The 20,707-nt window shown below is 33.2% G+C and overlaps 1 protein-coding gene across 2 annotated transcripts in view; it reads left to right on the top strand.

Annotated features, from left to right (window-relative positions):
• The window catches only part of mtmr10 (myotubularin related protein 10), a 43,795-nt gene that overhangs the window by 7,314 nt on the left and 15,774 nt on the right, over positions 1-20,707 (top strand). For both annotated transcript variants that reach the window (XM_059359100.1, XM_059359091.1), the window contains exons 2-7: positions 595-655; positions 5,654-5,790; positions 7,775-7,847; positions 10,211-10,353; positions 17,124-17,217; positions 19,635-19,782. In XM_059359100.1, the coding sequence (XP_059215083.1) occupies positions 595-655; positions 5,654-5,790; positions 7,775-7,847; positions 10,211-10,353; positions 17,124-17,217; positions 19,635-19,782 (656 nt within the window). The remainder of the gene's footprint in view (positions 1-594; positions 656-5,653; positions 5,791-7,774; positions 7,848-10,210; positions 10,354-17,123; positions 17,218-19,634; positions 19,783-20,707) is intronic.

The raw sequence follows: 20,707 nt of genomic DNA, 5'->3' as shown, positions 1-20,707 counted from the left end.
CAAGCAGCGCCGCTAGCATCAGTTAGCCGCTAGCATCAGTTAGTCGCTAGCATCAGTTAGCCGCTAGTTTTCAACCGAATTTCACCGATTTCCCGCATTTCCCAACAAAGAAATAAGAGTTATCAGAACTATTGTCCCTTGTTGTGAACCCCAACTTAAAGATATAAGTAACAACAACTCACCAACTTGTTTTTGAGCAGACAACTGGCTTCCTTTGTTGTGCTAACTTACATTATTGCCCTAAATGTCAATCATTTATATTTCCAAGTTTTACCAACTTAAATCACTGTTTTAGGCAAAAAATACAAGTTGGCTTTTTTTGCAGTGTGGTTTGAATCTTTAGTCCCTAAAAAATAATAAAAAGAAATTCAAATAGAAAAGACAGCAAATAAATAGGTAAAATACAAATAGAGGACACACACACACACACAACCAAATACATAGCAGACCCAGACAGGATATAATAAAGCAATAAAAAATAAGTTTAAGTATTCTCAAGTCCAGTTGGGCTTTTGCTGTGATTTGAGCCATTGTTTGAGTTTTCCTTTAAAAGAAGAGTAACTAACTGTGATGTTGCTTCTGTTTTCTCTCCAGACTGATGTGAAGAAAACTATTGAACCACCTATTAAAAAGTTGGAGCCCAAGTTACTTCCAGGTAAGTTTATTTTTGCGTCATAACAGAGGATTACTCATTGATACATAAACCGGTTCTTCTTCAGTGTCTGTCATCACTTTTACTCTGCAAAAAGGTGTGTCTAAAAACCAGATAAAAACAGTAAATCTGAGGGAAATGATCTTGCTGCATGGACAGATAATTTACCTTGACAAGATTTCTTAAATTAAGATTATTAAATCTAGAAATAAGCATGTTGAACACTTAAAATAAAAAATTAACTCTTAAAACAAGATAAATTAAAGCTGCAAGCAGCGATGAACTGGCCCAAGCAGACACAATTACAAAAACACACAAAAATGACAAAAAACACACATAAAAACATAAAAAAAACACATAAATAACACACAAAAAATGACAAAAATCATCAATCATTGAAAACCTCTGCAAATACTTGGTTGAGGTGTTTTTTTTAACCTTTGCTGAAAAAGGGTTGATGCGCTAAATTGGACATGGAAACTTCTAAAAAATATTTCTTACATTAAGATTATTAAATCTAGAAATAAGCATGTTGAACACTTAAAATAAGAAATTAACTCTTAAAACAAGATAAATTAAAGCTGCAAGCAGCGATGAACTGGCCCGAGCAAAGTTACCTGACAATTATTTGTTTCTTATCAAGATAAAAAAACGTTAGATTAAGAAGTGTTAGATAATTTAAGAGTTATTTTCTTATTTTAAGCGTTCAGCATGCTTATTTCTAGATTTAATAGTCTTAATTTAAGGCAAGGCAAGGCAAGTTTATTTGTATAGCACAATTCAACACAAGGTAATTCAAAGTGCTTTACATAAACATTAAAAACAGCAAGACACAATTGAAAACAGTAAAAACAGTCAATTAAAACAGGGAAATTGAAATGAAAATACAAATAAGATATAATAAGATACAGCAAGAAAATAGATGAAATAATAAAAAGCACAAGTCAAACATTGCGTAGTTAAAAAGTAAGGGCACTAGAGTAGGACAGATAAGTGTTAAAGTTAAGAGTAAGTTAACAATATTGTTTTTAGTCCTTATTTAAAGGAATTTAATAAATCTTGTCAAGGTAAATTATCTGTCCATGCAGCAAGATCATTTCCCTCAGATTTACTGTTTTATCTGGTTTTTAAACACCTTCTTTACAGTGTAGGCCTACAACTCAGGAGCATTGGCCAAAAAGATAAGCTAGAGCTTTTATTCACTCCCCAAATTGTTGCACATCCGCTGCAGTACAAAATCGGAAAGATTACAAATCTATATTTAGCGCAATGTCTAATTGTTTCTATGCAGGTGCTGCAACAGGCTTTTGTTCATTTGTTTTCTCACGGTACATCCTCTCAGGAGGATTAAGAAACGTCTCCCTGCCAGAGATATTTGCACAAGCAGCACTTCAGTGCCCTTTGCAGCACACTTCCTCTCTGTCCCTGAGGGGTTATCACCTCTTACTTATCTTTAACAGGAAACAACTGTTTTAAACTCTCACCATAGAGGTGGATTGTAAATATGGAGTTCCTAATTCTCACGATCTGCGCTAATCAGTTTATATTTTCCCATTATGGTGCAAAACCCTTAACCCTGTGGAGTCCCCAGAAGCTCCAAATAATCCAGACTTGTTGACTCCATCCAGACTAGAAAACAAAGCAGCGTGGAGCCCTACTGTAAATTTACCTCTAAAGTTCTGGCTGTAAACTCCATGAGGCCAGTTTCAGTTTGATGATGATATACCAAGTAAAACTGGAGACAAGCTCAAATAGATTTAGTATCAAATGATAGAACTGTATGGAACCCTCTTATATGTTAGATTTGACACCTTTGTTCACATTTGAAACATTTCAAATTTTTTTATTGAGCATGATAGTGTTTTGAAAGTAAAAAAAAGATTCAAAATCACATTTTATGTTGGATTAAAGGACTAAAAAAGACACAAAATGACTAAAAAAAGACACAAAATGACCAAAAAAGACACAAAATGACCAAAAAAATACACAAAATGACCAAAAAAGACACCAAATGACCAAAAAAGTAATTTAAAGACCAAAAAAGACACAAAATGACCAAAAAAAGATTCAATATGACTAAAAAAGACACAACAAAAGACACAAAATGACCAAAAAAGACACAAAATGACTAAAAAAGACACAAAATGACCAAAAAAAATACACAAAATGACCAAAAAAATACACAAAATGACAAAAAAGACACAAAATGACTAAAAAAAGACACAAAATGACCAAAAAAAGACACTAAATGACCAAAGAAGTCACAAAATGACCAAAAAAAAGACACAAAATAGCTAAAAAAGACAACAAAATGACACATAATGACCAAAAAAGACACAAAATGACCAAAAAAAGATACAAAATGACCAAAACAGGCAGGACGAAAAGGTTTCAAACATGGACTAAATATCCCAATAAGACTCCTTGTAGTTAAAGTGTAGCTGGTGTTGAAGTGGAGCAGCAGGAACTCTTTCCTTCCTTTTTATTATTTAATGTGGTTCAGGTCTGACAGCTGATTTGTGGCTGATGGGAGTGGCTCCACACGCCTTCTGCATAATGTGATCTTGTGTGTTATTTGGAGTAAATATACTGTGATGTTCTCTATAAAAGTAACTCTAACAGTAGTTGGTTGTCAGTTTAACATCTTTGTAAGGTTTCTTGAGAGTCACTCTGAAATAAATGTTAACTTGCAAACCAGCTGTACTTTAGTAAAGTATATTTTGTGTAAGAGGAGAGATTTTAATGGAGTACCTGTTAAATGGCTTTTAAAACCAGTGGTGGAAGAAGTATTTAGATCCTTTACTGCAGTAAAAGTACTAATACACACTGTGAAATTACTCCACTACAGTAAAAGTCCTGCAAAACTTACTGAAGTAAAAGTACAAAAGTATCAGCATCAAAATGTACTAAATTATCTAAAGTAAAAGTACTCATTATGCATTATTATATATTCTAAATACATTTTTAGAGACACTGTGAGCAAAAATTAATTGCCATAACACATTTTAAATAGAAATAAAAAAACAACAAAAGGGTTTTTTTTCCGTTTTTTTCTTTGGCAAGCACTTAATGCTTAAGGGTAGTAAAAAGTATTTTATTCAAATATACACATAATTTAATGCAAACAATTATATCATTACAGTAACATCTAACCATTTTTTCTCATCAATTTTCATTCAGATTTTGTTTTAAACCACTAAATTAAATTTAAAAAAAACCAAACACACAATAAAGACTCAGACACATTTTATAGAGAGGTTAAATACTTGTGGAATACTATTCAAATATATAAATATATTCCAAATACATTATTATATTATTATTATTGATGCATTTATGTAAGAATGTGTATGTATGTGTATGTTTTAACTTTATAAAGACAGAGCTCATTTTAACTACCGTACTTATTATGCTGTTATGAGGTTTCATTAAAAAAAAAAAAAATCTCTTAAACTTTGTTTTCACATGTTTTCATGTTAAATCTCACACCAAAAAGTAACTAAAGCTGGCAGCTAAATGTAGTGGAGTAAAAAGTACAATATTGGCCTCAAAATGTAGTGAAGTAGAAGTATAAAGTTCCATAAATTAAAATACTCAAGTAAAGTACAAGTACCACACAATTGTACTTGATTAAATGCACTTAGTTACATTCCACCACTGCTTGAAACATCCTTTCCTTCCGTCCCCAGAAGGAAAAAGGCAGATTTTAGCACCTCTTTTCTTCTTTTCTCTTGGTTGTGGAGCCGACAGACGAACCAGTTTGAGCTCCTCGTCTTTAACTCTCTCTGTGCTGCTGCTGCGAGGCTTTGATGTGTGTGTCCGACTCCACCCTGCCGCCCAGCTCTCATCCTTTGAAAGTCCCTGGGGCGACTTTTTATAGGCGCATTAATTGTGTTGTGGTCATGTGAAGAGATAAGGCTCATGTTACTCGTAAAATATATGAAAAGACGCCTCGTTAGCCCAGACTTTTCCTCACAGAAACTTTTCCAAATCGGTTTCTGTGACTTTAAATCATCGCAGAGTTTCGTCCCAACAGAAACTCAAGTAGCTCCAGTTTTTTAAAAACACTTTTTCCTGTTTAGCCTGTACTCCTCTTAGAATAGATATAATATCTTTATTGTCATTGTAACAAGTACAACGTAACTTCTCAAAAGAAAAGTGCCATCTCATCTGTGCAACATATAAAATAAATCAATAAAACACATAAATAAAAGCTGCTAAAAAAACAAATACCCATCACTCATGCACACACAATTATACATTCTATTGAACTGGTCCTTTATTGCACATTAAATGCTTTTTGAGTGCTGAGTATGGTGACTGCAGTTGGATAAAAACTGCTTTTTAATCTGTTTGTTCTTTTTTTTTTATTGGTCTGTAGCATTTTACAGTTCAAACCAAGGTTATTATAGTTAACGAAAACTAACAAAATAACAAAACTAGAATTGAAAAAACATTTTCATTAACTGAAATTAAAATAAAAACTAGAGTTTTTTTAAAAAAAGGATATCTAACTCAAACTGTATTTTGTGGTTACAAAACGAACTCGAAACGAAATCTATTTCATCTATCTGGTTTTATGACTTAATAAACTTATTGGGGCTGAGATGGATCAGACAAAGGAAATAAAGGAAACATTTATTGTGACCTTATTGAATCTGGCACCCAACAAATACCCCATTAAAAAAACTCATAAAAACTAAACTAAAACTAAGCATTTTCCAATAAATAAAAACTAATTAAAACGAGCAAACTCACTCTGAAAACTCATTAAAACTAACTGAATTTGAAAACAAAAAATCACAACGAAATTAAAACTAAAACTAATGAAAAATCCAGAACTTTTATAACCTTGGTTCAAACAGGGTGAATTGTCCTTGATGATGTTTTTTTTGCTTTTTTGAGGCAGCAGAGTTTTAACTTTATATGTTCTTCTTTGAGCTGCAGTGGTAGACTTTATGTTTTTATATTAATTTATGTTTCTGTCTTTTGTCTGACCAGGGGAGATCGTAGTTAACGAGGTGAACTTTGTGAGGAAATGCATCAGCGCTGAGAGCAGCCATGATGATCTGTGGGGGAAGCTGATCTGCACCAACTTTAAGGTTTCCTTCATCCCTCAGGATGTTCCTTCTAAACAGGTATGTGTGTCGTCTGGCTTTACAGCAACTCTACTGCTTGTGATAACTGATAAAAACCTGTTGTTTGGTGCCATTGGTGTCAAAACCACATGTCTTAACTTCCTCATACTGCTTAAAAGTGTTGAAGTTTTCTCAGGCTCGACACACAGAATAACCTCCCATTGCTCCAGTTTTATCTATATGATGTGAAATTTTTTTTTTCATATATATCTTTATTGGGTTGTCAGGACATAATACATATTCAATCAGAAAAGGTACAATTCACCCATTTTTCCCCCTTTTAGAACAACCCCCCGCCCCCCGAACCAGAGAGTTACATTCACATAAAATAAGCAAAAAACTATGAATAGTAATGATAATGAGAAAATACAACTCTCTCCCCCTCAAAGAAAAACAGGAGGGGTGAACAGTAGCCAAATAAACAATAATAAAAAACGAAAAAAATAATAATAATAATAATATATATATATATATATATATATATATATATATATATATATATATATATATATATATATATTTTTCGGTTTTTTTTTTATTGTTTATTTGGCTTTTATTATATATATATATGTATATATATGTATATATATGTATATATATGTATATATATGTATATATATATATGAGTATATATATATATGAGTATATATATATGTATATATATGTATGTGTATATATATGTATATATATATATATATGTGTGTATATATATATGTGTGTATATATATATATGTATATATATATGTATGTATATATATATATGTGTGTATATATATATATGTATATATATATGTGTGTGTGTATATATATATATATATGTATATATATATGTATATATATATATATATGTGTATATATATGTGTGTGTATATATATATATATATATGTGTGTGTGTATATATATATGTATATATATATGTATACTATATATATATGTATGTATATATATGTATGTATGTATATATATATATATATATATATATATACATATACATACACACAAAACCAAACAAATAATAATAATACTAAATAAATAAATAAAATAAAAAGGGACATTTAGAGGAGATATACAGAATGCTTGGAAAAAACAAACAAAAAATAGCTATAACAATTTGTATATGTTGTGCCTAGAGTTTGACCACCATATGATGTGAAATCTATCAGCCTGCTGCAGGATTCTGCTAAATAGCCTGAATTCTTGTATTTCCACCGCCTTGTTTGCATGTTAAGTGCAGCTGGCAAAGAGGAAGGAAAACTTGTGTACTTTCCTGCGCTACATTGTCAGAGATATCACACAAGAAGTGAGAGAACAGACGTCATTTCCAGCTTTGTGGCAGCTTGTCGCCATAATAACAGAATGAGGCCTGATCATTATTCAGTCTGAGGGGATCAACTAGAGCAGGGGTGGGCAACCTGTGGCTCCAGGCCCTCATGTGGCTCTTCAGGCCGTCTGCAATGGCTCTGACAAAAAATGTATACAAAATAAAACTTTTAATTCTTTAAATTTCATTGGTGTAGGCCCAAAGCAATTTGTTTTCTTCAATTGTAAACATGTTTAGATTATATACGGCAGTAAAAATTGTTTTCAAAAAATATTTAGTCAACCCAAATGTGCATCATAGCTTCTGAAAGTCTACAAGCCGCTGCCATAACCTCAAAATTTTTGCCAAATTCAAGTCTACTTTTGAGTTTTCCTAGTTTTCCTGACATATTTCTTTGGTTTCCAGCCTCTCATTTGCACTTGGATCCTCACTGCATTCTGACAAAATCATATAAATAAATGCTTATTATGACCTATTAGTAATGTCTGTAGGCTAATTTAGACTAAGAAGGCTGTTTTGTCTTCATTCTGAGGCTCAAAATAAGGTTTGCGGCTCCATTCCGACCATTCCTTCCCTCTATTTGAGATAATGTTTCAGTAATGGGTGTAATATAATGTATACAGGACTTGACATTCCCTTTTGTTGTTTTTCTTTTACCACAGAAGTCCCAGTTATCTCACCTCCTGCTTGGAGAACACGACATCCCTCTCACCTGTCTGGAGCAGGTAGTGACAGGTACGTCTGCTGCAGCATCATGTTTGTGGCAAATATTTGCATCTAATGCAAAAAAAAAAGTATTCTGCGTGTTAACTATTGTCTGCTGACCTCCTCCTGTTTCCAGAGCCCAAATGTTATCTCAGAATATATAGTTTAATTTAATCAGTAGCCAGAAAACCCCAAACTAATACTTTCCTAATTGTATCAAAAGAATAAAAGCAAGCAAGTGTTTAAAAAATGGATTCAGCAGTAGGGCTGGGCGATATGGACCAAAAGTTATATCCCGATATAATTAGGCTGAATATTGATATGTGATATATATCCTGATATTTTTATCTCAAAGTGAGAGCAAATGTTCAGTCAAAGTCAAATATGACATGTCACAAGTAGTTTTATTGAAACTGTTTATTTAAGTGAACATAATTACTGTATTACAACAGGAGAACCTTTTTTTTTTTTAAAGTCAAAGCTCCATAAAGTGCACAATTAAATAAAAAAAAATCTTAAATTCTGTCCCAGCTAGGCAAGAATCCTTGGCTTTTTAATTTTTTTACTTTTTACTCTTTTATTTTTTTTTATTTTTTTTAAACACTAACTATTTTTTAGATTGAGTTTTTATTATTATTTTATTTTATTGTTTTTTTTTTGTTTTTAGTATTTATTGTTTTCATTCTTTTTATTTATAACTATATTTGTGTATGATTTTTGTTGTATTTCAATAACTGTACAGCACTTTGGTAAACTGATGTTGCTTTTAAATGTCTATAAATAAACTTTGACTTGACTTAAATAAAAAATTGACTATGAAATAAAATAGACCAATCTTTTTCTGAAATTAATATTTATATGAGAAAAGAATAACAAACATTACAAAATAACTAAATATGACAAACCCTAGTAAGGGCAGCATTTATATAGAAAGAAATATATTTTTTAAACTATATCGATATATCCAATATGGTCTAAATCCATATCATATTTCAAAATATATCAATGTATCGCCCAGCCCTATTCAGCAGATGTTGTTCTGTTTCAGAACAAACATTCTCACCCTAACGCAGCCATTAAAGTGATCTAGAATCAGAATTAAAGTGTGATGAGGCTCATTAATGTTTGACCGGCTGGTTGATGGTCTGGTGTGTTGCTCAGTGATCTGATAGCAGCTGATGTCAGAGCGAGGCTGGATTAGCTTGTTTATACGTCTCATTGCTGTCGATCGCTGACACGGCAGGCCGAGCGCCCGGAGCAGCAGGAGGCTTTGTGTTCCTGACCCGTCTGACTGGGCTGCTGCAGACAACATCATCATTATGGGATTTAGACAAGTAGAGCAGCATAAAGAATGAGATACGCTGCTGCAGCCAGATATCCATGTCTTCATTCTGCTGATTAGTAATATTGACTGCTGCTGCTTTCACTGAATATGTAATCTATCTATCTATATCAGGGACGGGTGGTTCCGGCTCAATGCACCAACAGTCAAAATCCTAAAGGATATTTAGCATCATATAGACCAGTGGTTCTCCACCTTTTTTCACTGATGTTCCCCCTGTGAAATATTTTTTCAGCCCAGTACCCCCTAACCAGGACAAAGCATTTTAGGTTGAAAAAAAAAAAGAGTTAAAAACAGAACACTGTGTCATCAATGTCTGATTTATTAAACTTTGGAACTGATAAACGCAAACAAAATTCAAACATTTGGAAAAAAAACCCCGATTTCAAACATTTTAAATGTTAATAATCCATGACTAAATTTATTGCAAATATTTCTCATCACTAAAATGTAGTGATTCAAACTAATGTAGTAAAAACAGTGACCATATAACCATTTAAAACTATAACTGCTACACTTCAACCACGACTTCATCTTTTTTTTTCAGTTTTCAGGTGATTGACAGGTTGGGTCGTACCATCCTGGTATGGGGGGGGGGGGACTCTGGGTTTTTAGGAGAATTAAATTGAATAGCCTACTGAATATAGAATTAATTTTATGAACTTATACTTATATTTTCCTAAAATATTTATTAAATAATTATTTTTAAAGGATTTTTGCATGGATGCTACTTTTTAAATGTATATTTTAAAATCTCACATACCCCCTGGAGTACCTTCATGTACCCCCATTTGAGAACCACTGGATATGACTTTTGGTCCATATCGCCCAGCCATATTTGATTTAAACTGCAAAAACTCTCGAAACACAATGTGAAATTCTTAAACAAGTAACACAAAAGACAATGATTCAGCCTCTACAGAGGTGTGTGTTGAATGTTTTGTTGTTGTGTCCAGACTGCTTTGAAATTTGAAAATTGAAATATTACATCACTCGTGAGCAACGCAATTTTGGGGAAGTTTTAGTCATATTGTGTGTTTGTTTCTCTCAGTAAATGACACAAAGGGGAAGAAGAAAGTGCTGGGGTCAAACCAGAAGCTGAAGTTCAACCCGACGGAGCTCATCCTCTACTGCAAAGACCTGCGCATCATCAGGTTCTGCTTTCATGAAGCTGGGCCCGAGAGCGCCAAGAAGGTGAGTGAAAAAAAACACTTCTCCTGTGAATCAGACCCACAGTGTTGGAGTCAAGACCACCTGAACAAAGACCAAGACAATACCAAGACCAGAGTGTATCGAGACCAAGACAAGACCAAAGACCGGTCCCAGCCGCCTCCGTTAGCGTTGCTTTGCAGAATGTACAAGTTGCACTGTGTTTTCTTTTTTTTTGTAGTTGTGCACAAAAAAATCTTTGTTGTTCAGGTAACCAAATGTTATAACAGACAAGTTGGCTGACATCTTCTCACGGTATGGGCTGAAATATGTGCCACCAGAAACTGAATTTGAATGATTTATATCTGAATTTGAATTGCTTAACTTGAATAATTGCATTAAAAACGGAATTTGAATCAATCACATACTTTGAATTTGTATTGTTCAATTTGAATCATTGCATTGAAAAACTGAATCTGAATTGTAATTAGAAATTTAATTTATTATTCAATTCAATTTAAATTTTCTGTGATGAACATCCGGTTAGTTGAGGCAGAAGCAATCGAGCACAGATACACAGAGCGCCTCTTCTGCCAATCCGCACCTCTGTGTATCTGGGCTCGATTGCTCTGCCTCAACTACCCGGATGTTTGTCGCAGAAAATTGAAATTGAATTTTGTAAACTGAATTTGAATTGTGAGAACTGAATGTTCAGTTACAAACTAATAAAGTCAAATTCAGTTTTTAAATGCAATCATTCAAATTGAACAATACAAATTAAATTATGTGATTCAATGGTGACAGCCATTAACAGTGATAACATTTCAAATGATATAAGAGTCATGTTATTGGTTGAACTCGGAGCAATACGATTTGCGCAAAATCGCAGTAATGATATTAACAAGTAAATCCAAAAATGCACTGTTGTGGTCTTGACCGGTCTTGAAATAAAGAGTCCGCTTTGTCCAAGACCGAGTAAAAATGCAGTCGAAGACGAGACCGAGACCTTCAACAAGTGTTCTCAAGACCAAGACCGATCTCGGGTACTAAAACACTGCTGACCCTAGAACATTGATTCTCCTTTTCCACCACTTATCTCTGGTTCTTGAACTGGTTCCATTAAAGATTCAGTGAACCTTGATGCTATCTAGCTGACCAGCCTGCATTTCCACCAGTTGTGTAATTAGAGATGTGTCATCAACAGACAATACAGACACAATACACAAGGAAGTAAACAATACACTGTAAACAAAACAAACAATAGCTACTCAGTAAAATTGAGGCAACAGATTGCACGCAATATTATTTATTAAATCTAACTACGTTACAAGTTGAGTTAATAACAACTTAACAGGAAGTGTTAAGTGTCAATCAAAAACGGACTAATTCTATTGTGTTGGATTCATTCAAAATTGTCTTGATTTAGAATTACATACACATAAAGATTATATTTAATGTGATCAAAATAAGTAGATTCCATCTCAAACATTTTTATATTAAAGTTACTTAAACAACTGCCTCAAAATCAAGGACACATTTATATTTAATACATTTTAACAAATAAATTAAGTAAAATGAAATGACTACAGAATAATATATTACAGTGTTGTTTCAAGTAGGCCTGTCACGATAATTACTCTATCGACTTACCGTTCGATATATAAAAATGGACACAATCATTTTTATTTACATTTTTTACATTTTTGTGCAAAGAAAAACTTGCCGTCACAATAATTTGAAAGAATCCCCAATCAAGATTCTACACATAAAGGCTTTTACTTTTAATGCAACACCTCCAAATTACTCAGCATTAACTATTCGTTCCCCTTTTCTCAGTTTCCCCTGCACATTTCACTGTTGCTGAGCAAACTTTTCCTTTCCTGTGTGTGTGTGTGAGCTCGCTGCATACACACTCATAGTTTCACTGCTCTGAGCACTTCCTCAGCGACGAGGATATTTACACCATACAGACTTTGATGTGCCACTCTCTCTCTCTCCCTCCGTCTGGATAGAAACTGCTCTAAGTTTTGAGCCTGGCCATTAGCCAAACACTGAATAAGGGACGTAGAGAACAATGCTCATTCAAGACGAGGAAACAAGAACGAGAATGATCCTGATTGTAGGAAGAACCGGCAGCGTGACTCTGACTCATCTCCTGCACCGACACATTACATTACACATGTTTCATTCATTAAACTGGAGCTCAGCTCACCCATCTCTAACTCACTGTCATTAATAAAGGCACAATTTATTGCAAAAAAGATTTATTCATTTCCAAAATGTACCATTTCACAAAATATTAAGCCTCAGTCCATATTTTTTGGCATTTAGCCTTTCAAAAACAACATTTTGATCAAATAAATGATCAAATAAAGTCACAATTTATTGCAAAAAAGATGTATTCATTTTCAAAATGCACCATCTCACTAAATATTAAGCCTCAGTCCATATTTTTTGGGCATTTAGCCTTTCAGAAACAATATTTTGATCAAATAAATGATCAAATAAAGTCACAATTTATCGCAAAAAAGATTTATTCATTTCCAAAATGTACCATCTCATGAAATATTGAGATGCGGTCCATATTTTTTGACATTCAGCCTTTCAGAAACAACATTTTCATTTTCTGTCCTGCAGCCTCAAACAGAAGACGACTCCTACTAGCAGCAGTCTGACATGTACGACACTAATGATGAGTTATATTCAATAGAGAAAGTTGATTTAATAAAGAAAGAGCATCTGGTTTTATCCATTAAATCACGTTATTCAATTTGAGGATTTTGTTCCAGGATAAAAAATAAAAGAAAAACCTTTTTAGAGTGATTCAACTGACATTCAACTAACAAATTGAATAACTCACCTACTATATATATGTGTGTATAATTATATAGATATAACATATATATATATATATATATATATATATATATTGAAAGAGCTTTTTGGTGATTGTGGGCAGTGGGTGTTTAGGGGGAGATAGCAGGTCAACAATAAATGCCACATAGAAGTGATGAACATCATCTGAAAGCTGTGAACATGAAGATTAATTTGAGGTGAAACTCAGGACTGTGTTTCTAATTGTTCTGGTCAAAAATCTAATTAAAATGACTTAATGAATTAATTATTTATGTATTGAAGCCTATTATGGTGACTAAAGGGTCATAACATTAGTGGACGCTTTCTTAAGTCCAGTCCAGGTTCAACTGGGTCCCACAAGTTGTTGCAGCAATTGTTGGGTTGATGCCATTTGTTACACACATTTGGTGCTCAATAATGCAATTTTATTCATATGGAGAATGGATAAAAATGGTCAGAAAAACCCTCCAGAATATGACATCAATATATAAAGACCTTTGAAACAACAGAGAAGAATCCATGCTGAGATTTGTTGTTCAAAAACTTTGGTCATTTTGGAGAAACCCTCTTATTGTTAATAAACCTAGGAAAGCTGAATGCTCCGGGTCTCTAGTTTGTGGTTGTAAAGTTTCATGAGGCTGTGATTATCCTAGAGGTCACAGCAGCTCATTTTATACATGCTTTCACTACAGATTCAGTTAAACTAGTTTCATAAGAACAGAAATGGGGGTAATGTAGCTTTAAAGACCAGTAGTCAGGAGGCGGAGCTAAATAAAAGGGACACGCCGGACAAAAGCACCAAATTTTTTCCACATGCTGTCTATCACCATAGGTTTCAATTTTTGGTAGGAGCCACTTCATCAAGATTGCTGATCGGAGATGGCACCCATATAAAGTCTATGAGAACCAATATATCTTCCAAGTCACTTAGAAGGTCGATCTTGGTGTCAAAATCTACATTTTCTGGGTCAAAGAATCATTCAAAGCTATTGAGAATATCACTAGATGGTTATTTGATCAAATAGAAATGTTCATTTTCACCATGTTTTTACGTAATTTCAAAGTTCTTAAGCAGTCAGACATATATTGATATAGGTCATATACAGTGTATGTATTCTGCAAAATGAATAACATGCATACATTTAATTGAACTTCATTAGCTTCACTTGTTTTATTTGTTACAGTTATAACTACAAAGATCTTTGCAATTCCAGTGTGCCTTCTTGCATGAGCACCTTGCACCTTCACAACCACACTGCACCAGTTCACTGCAGGCTTTTGAAGCGGTTAGTAGAATTATTCACACAGGAAGTCAGACCTGTCTGTCTCCATCCAGTGTCCTGTGTAGTCTTTTCTTCTTCTTGGTGTTGTTGTAAAACATGTCTCTCCTCTGTTAGATCAGTCAGTTTATATAGTGAGTCTAGCTGTTTGTGTTGACTATCAATAATTGAGGCTTTAAAGACTTTAAGCTCTTTAAGGGCAAAACAAAATCAAACCAGGAAGGTTTTCACCTCGGACACAAGCTGCCCGGCCGTGGGAACATGTGATCCTTTAATAGATTTAATGACCAACTGAAAACACAGAAACAAAACAAACATGCAGCAGTCTCACGCCCTGCTGCAAGCACACATGTGTTAGAAACACACTGCAGGAAAGGTGTGTCCAAAAACAAGATAGAAACAGTAAATCTGAGGGAAATGATCTTGCTGCATGGACAGATAATTTACCTTGACAAGATTTCTTAAATTAAGATTATTAAATCTAGAAATAAGCATGTTGAACACTTAGAATAAGAAATTAACTCTTAAAACAAGAAAATTAAAGCTGCCAGCAGGCCCGAGCAGAATGACCTGATGATTATTTGTTTCTTACCAAGATAAAAAAAACTTTTTGTGTCTTTTTTTCGTGTGTTTTTTTTGTCTTTTTGTGTCTTTTTTGTGATTGTACGTCTTTTGTGTCTTTTTTTTGGTGTTTCTTTTTTGGTCATTTTATGTCTTTTTTGTGTCGTTTTTTGATAATTTTGTGTCTTTTTACATCTTCTTTTGGTCACCAAAAACCAAAAAAGACAAAAAATGTACAAGAGAGATAAAAATTAAAGCTGCAGGCAGCGATGAACTGGCCCGAGCAGAGTGCACTGACAATTATTTGTTTCTTACCAAGATAAAAAAACCTTTAGATTTAGAAGTGTTACATAATTTATCCTGTTGTAAGAGTTAATTTCTTATTTTAAGTGTTCAACATGCTTATTTCTAGATTTAATAATCTTAATTCAATAAATCTTGTCAAGGTAAATTATCTGTCCATGCAGCAAGATCATTTCCCTCAGATTTACTGTTTTATCTGGTTTTTAGACTAAACACCTTTTTTGCAGTGTGCTGTTGTATCAGGAGTTGTCCTGGAAATAAATGTATATTTGTGAATAATGTGCACGCTGGTCTCCAGCAGCCTCACGACGTGACCTACCAGAGTTCAGCAGCTGTAGATCTCTTCACCGTGGGCCAATGTAATAAACATGGATGTGAATGTACATAGTTGGATGTCTGATCTCCTCCCAAGTCATCTGGGAGCAATTTTTGTGTAGGTTTTGTAGCTGCATAGCACATACCTGCAGCACATTTAGCTAACAGAAGCTTTACAGTATGCATTAAACAGTCTTATAACCAGTGTTACAAGTCTAATTTATTTCAAAATGCAATCCTATTTTATGCACTCTGCTGCAAGGTTATAATAGTTTGGGATTTTTAGTTTTAACTTTGTTGTGATTTTTTGTTTTCAAATTCAGTTTTTTTAATGAGTTTTTAGAGTGAGTTTGCTAGTTTTAATTCGTTTTTATTTTTTGGAAAATGCTTAGTTTTAGTTTAGTTTTTATTAGTGTTAGTGTTTTTTTGTAATGGGGTATTTGTTGGGTGCCAGATTCAATAAGGTCACAATAAATGTTTCCTTTATTTCCTTTGTCTGATCCATCTCAGCCCCAATAAGTTTATTAAGTCATAAAACCAGATAGATGAAATAGATTTCATATCAACCAAAAAGGTTTATGTATGAAAAAAGTTGACAAAGACGAAAACGAAGGACATTTTCACTATAATTTTAGTTAGTTTTGTAACCACAAAATACAGTTTTAGTTATCGTTTTTAAAAAACTCTCGTTTTTATTTATTTCAGTTAACGAAAATGTTTTTTCAATTCTAGTTTTCGTTATTTCGGGGGGTTTTCCGTAGTTTTAGTTAACTATAATAACTCTGCACTGCATAGCACAAGCCTGCAGCACATTTAGCTAACAGAAGCTTTACAGTATGCATTAAACATCTTATGACCAGAGTTACAAGTCTAATTTATTTCAAAATGCAGCCATATTTTTATGCACTCTGCAGCTCAGAACAGGATATTGAGGGCTGATTATGTATAGAGCAGTCAAAATAGAAACGAGTCTGCCCTCCCTCACTTCTTGTGAGTTTATTTATGAACACCATGTATGTAATTACAGTGTGAACCTAAAACAGGGCTCACTTCTTTTTTCTTTTTCCTTTTTTTTTTTTTCTCTCTTTGTGACATATGGAATTAACCCAACCTATAATAGCTTATTTTGCCGTAGGAAATTACAGAGTTGGGAGCAGCCTTGTCTACACACACACACACACACACACACACACACTTTTTCTGTGTCCTCTCATGTTATTCACAGCTTTACTACTGAATGGACGGCTTTGTGTGACTCGAGTGGAGCCACACAGAGATCCAGAGCTATAAACCCGAGCAGGAGCTCTCCGTTAAACATTTGCTTTTCCAGGTTTCACTTGTTCTTTTTCTTCTGTTTGTTTAGTTAAAGAATGTGCCTCATGTTTAACACTCTTTCAGTGTTTATCTGAGTACGGAAGCTGGGTGGTTTTGATGAAACCTGAGCTGCCTTTTTCATTTTTAACCAGTTCCTCCTATTGTTTTGTGCCCTGTGTGTTCCAGGTTTGTCTTGCTATCGCCCATTATTCCCATCCAGCTGATCTGCAACTGCTGTTCGGCTTTGAGTATCAGGGGAGGAGATACCATGAATCTAAAGGTACACAAACAGCATGACATTTCTTTTTTTTTTTGTTTTTTCCAACTCTCTTTATTAATTTTCTCATTTTGAACAGTCTCACATCCACGATACACATTTACACGTACACGATCACATATAAGTGTCGTTTAAATTATATTAACTAATATATATCACAGTATAAAAAAAACAGATAAAGGGGTTACTTTAAGAAACAAGATTGTACTTATATATATTAATATACCCAGACATATATACGTTCGGGGAAAAAAAACAAAGACAGAAATTAAAAATTAAATCAATAAAATACAAAGTAAATAAAGAATTTTAAAAAAGGGTAAATAAAAGTTCTTTCCTTCTAGTGGGGGTTAGACATTTCTTTTATTGCTTCTAAAAGTTTTTTTTTAGGGCCGGGACTTTCATGCGTTACTTAAGATTAATTAATTACACAAAAATGAACGCGTTAAAAAAATTGACGCATTTTAATCGCACTTATTTTTGCACCGTGGAACGTTTCTCACTGGATGAGTTTCAGGAGGAGCGATTATACTGGAGCACCAACTAGCGTTGATGAGTTGAGACAACAACAAACCACAGTGAACATGAAGGAAGAAGCTGATGAGACCTTTGGTTGGCCCCGTGGATGATGGGACAATTAGTTACTAAAAACCAACGGATGGAAATGACCAAAAAAAGACACAAAATAGCTACAAAAAAGACACAAAATTGCTAAAAAGACACAAATGACGGGAAAAGACACAAAATGACCAAAAAAAGACACAAAATGACCAAAAAAAGACATAAAATGACCAAAAAAGACACAAAATAACTAAAAAAGAGACAACAACAGACACCGATCAATAAGAGCATGGTTGTGTTGCTAGGCAACAAGGAATTCACATATCACCGCAGCACATCCAGCCTCAAGTATCACCTCAATGCTAAACATATAGCAGCTAGCGGCTAGTGTGCTAGCTAGCATGGATTGTGTTTTACTTCAAAAACCAAAGTATTCTAGTTTACAGAAGGTCTACCTACCTATAGGCTACCTGGATTTATGAAATGTACTATATTTATAAATATGCTATTGCTACACTTAATGGCAAAAAATTGCACTGGTCTGTTGGACTTGAACAAAAATAAACAATATTTTTGTTGCTTAAGCTTATGTATTCAGTCATTATTCAATGGTATACTAAAAATCCATGTGAAAAAAATGACTTCTCACTGTTCTCAGGTCAAATATTTATATGCGATTAAAATGTGATTAATTTTGATTAATTAATTACAAAGCATCTAATTAATTAGATTAATTTTTTTAATCCAGTCTCGGCCCTAATTTTTTGGCATTACACACTAGAAACTAAAAAACTCTAAAGAAATTTTGTGTGTGCTTGACTCTGGCCCGTGACTTTACACCCATACATTATTGACATTCAGAGTAGTTTACAGTATATTATCTCTACTGTTGCTGAGGAATGTGACAGATTAAGCTTTCAACATGTCTGTGTTCATTTGAGAACAAACAGGCTGTTAAAAATGTACCATTGAAAGTTTGCTTGGAAGTATTGTGAAAAGGCATAAGAAATAAACTGCACTTCCTCCAGAAAGTGCGGTGTGGACCAAGGTTATAATAGTTTTGGAGTTTTTATTAGTTTTAGTTTTAATTTCATTGTGATTTTTTGTTTTCAAATTCAGTCAGTTTTAATGAGTTTTTAGAGTGAGTTTGACAGTTTTAATTCGTTTTTATTTTCTGGAAAATGCTTAGTTTTAGTTTAGTTTTTATTAGTTTTAGTTTTTTTGTAATGGGGTATTTGTTGGGTCCAGATTCAATAAGGTCACAATAAATGTTTCCTTTATTTCTTTTGTCTGATCCATCTCAGCCCCAATAAGTTTATTAAGTCATAAAACCAGATAGATGAAATAGATTTCATATCAACCAAAAAGGTTTACGGATGAAAAAAGTTGACAAAGATGAAAACAAAGGAGATTTTCACTATAATTTTAGTTAGTTTTGGTTAGTTTTGACACCACAAAATACAGTTTCAGTTATTGTTTTTAAAAAAATCTCTAGTTTTCATTATTTCGTTAGTTTTCGTTAACTATAATATCCTTGTTATGAACCACCTTGTAAACGAGCTGAACTGATCCTAGACGGTGGAGTTAAACACTGGTTGATCTGTTTCTGCTTCATCAAAATCAACGTTTTTGAACAGCCGAGCTACTTAAAAATGGCAGCTTGTAAATCTGTGGTGTAAACTACAGCATACAATTGACAAAGTGCAGATGAAGCCACAGCAGTTTAAGTGGCATCAGTGTCCCGCCTGCACTGAGGAGCTTCTGTCTGCTCTGGAAAACTAAAAGAGAAAAGCACCTGGTACCCAGAGTGAGCTGCACCATGCAGTGGAAACATGAATAAAGTCTATCTGTATTTTTAGGCGAGCGGGTCAATGGTTCCAGCCCTCGAGGAGGATTCAGGACGCCCATTTTTGACCGTTCATCAGACTGGGACCGGGAGATCAAGAGGACGGGAGCGTCGGAGTGGAGAGTGTGCACCATCAACGACGATCACAACGTCTCACAAAGGTTTCAGCTCATGTTTTTTGTGTTTTTTGCAGTTTATGATGGACAGAGAACGTCACTTGGCTTTTAGTTATTACAGACATCCAGATTTCACTCTTTGGGGTGATTCTCATGAAGTTAGTTGTGTCTGTGAAGATTATAAGGACATACTTTATTAAACTAAATATATTTAGGATATGAAGGAACAATATAGCCATAATAAGGCACAATTTGTTTTTTTTTTAGTTAAAGTAGTGTTTTTTACATTTTTAAACATATTTTTGATTCACAAATTCATTACCGTAATGTGTCCAGATAAAAATGTCATGGTTTCCCCACACTTATATACAATAAATATTTAATAAGCTCTATAAAAATAAATATAAATTTGTTTAAAAATGTATAATTTAAAAATGAATTATTTTTTAAAAATTTAAATTTAAAAAAATAATATATATTTTTTATATTTTTAAACATATTTTTTAGATAATATTTTTATATTTTAAAATATATTTTTAAAATAATATTTTTTATATTTTTAAACAAATTTTTTAAATAATATTTTTTTATATTTTTAAACATAGTTTTGATTCACAAATGAATTACCGTAGTGCGTCCAGATAAAAATGTCCCCACACTTATATACAATAAATATTTAATAAACTTTATAAAAATAAATATACATTTGTTTAAAAATTAATAATTTAACAGAATATAATCAACCATAATGGTTTTTAACACTGTATAAAGAACAAAATCTGGATGAAAATAATGAGAAAAAATGGTTAAATGTTACGGTAATGATAGAATTGTTTGCATTAAAATATGTGTATATTTATAGCATATTTAAGTGATTGCCAAAGAAAAAAACCCAAAACTTTAGTTTCGTTTTTTGTTTAAAAATGTGTTACGTAATGAATTTTGCTCACAGTGTCTCTAAAAATGTCAG

The sequence above is a fragment of the Centropristis striata genome, chromosome 2 (genome assembly GCF_030273125.1).
Source record: "Centropristis striata isolate RG_2023a ecotype Rhode Island chromosome 2, C.striata_1.0, whole genome shotgun sequence".
Taxonomy (NCBI): domain Eukaryota; kingdom Metazoa; phylum Chordata; class Actinopteri; order Perciformes; family Serranidae; genus Centropristis; species Centropristis striata.
The sequence above is the reverse complement of the archived record's forward strand: the minus strand, read 5'-3'. Positions and strand labels throughout refer to the sequence as shown.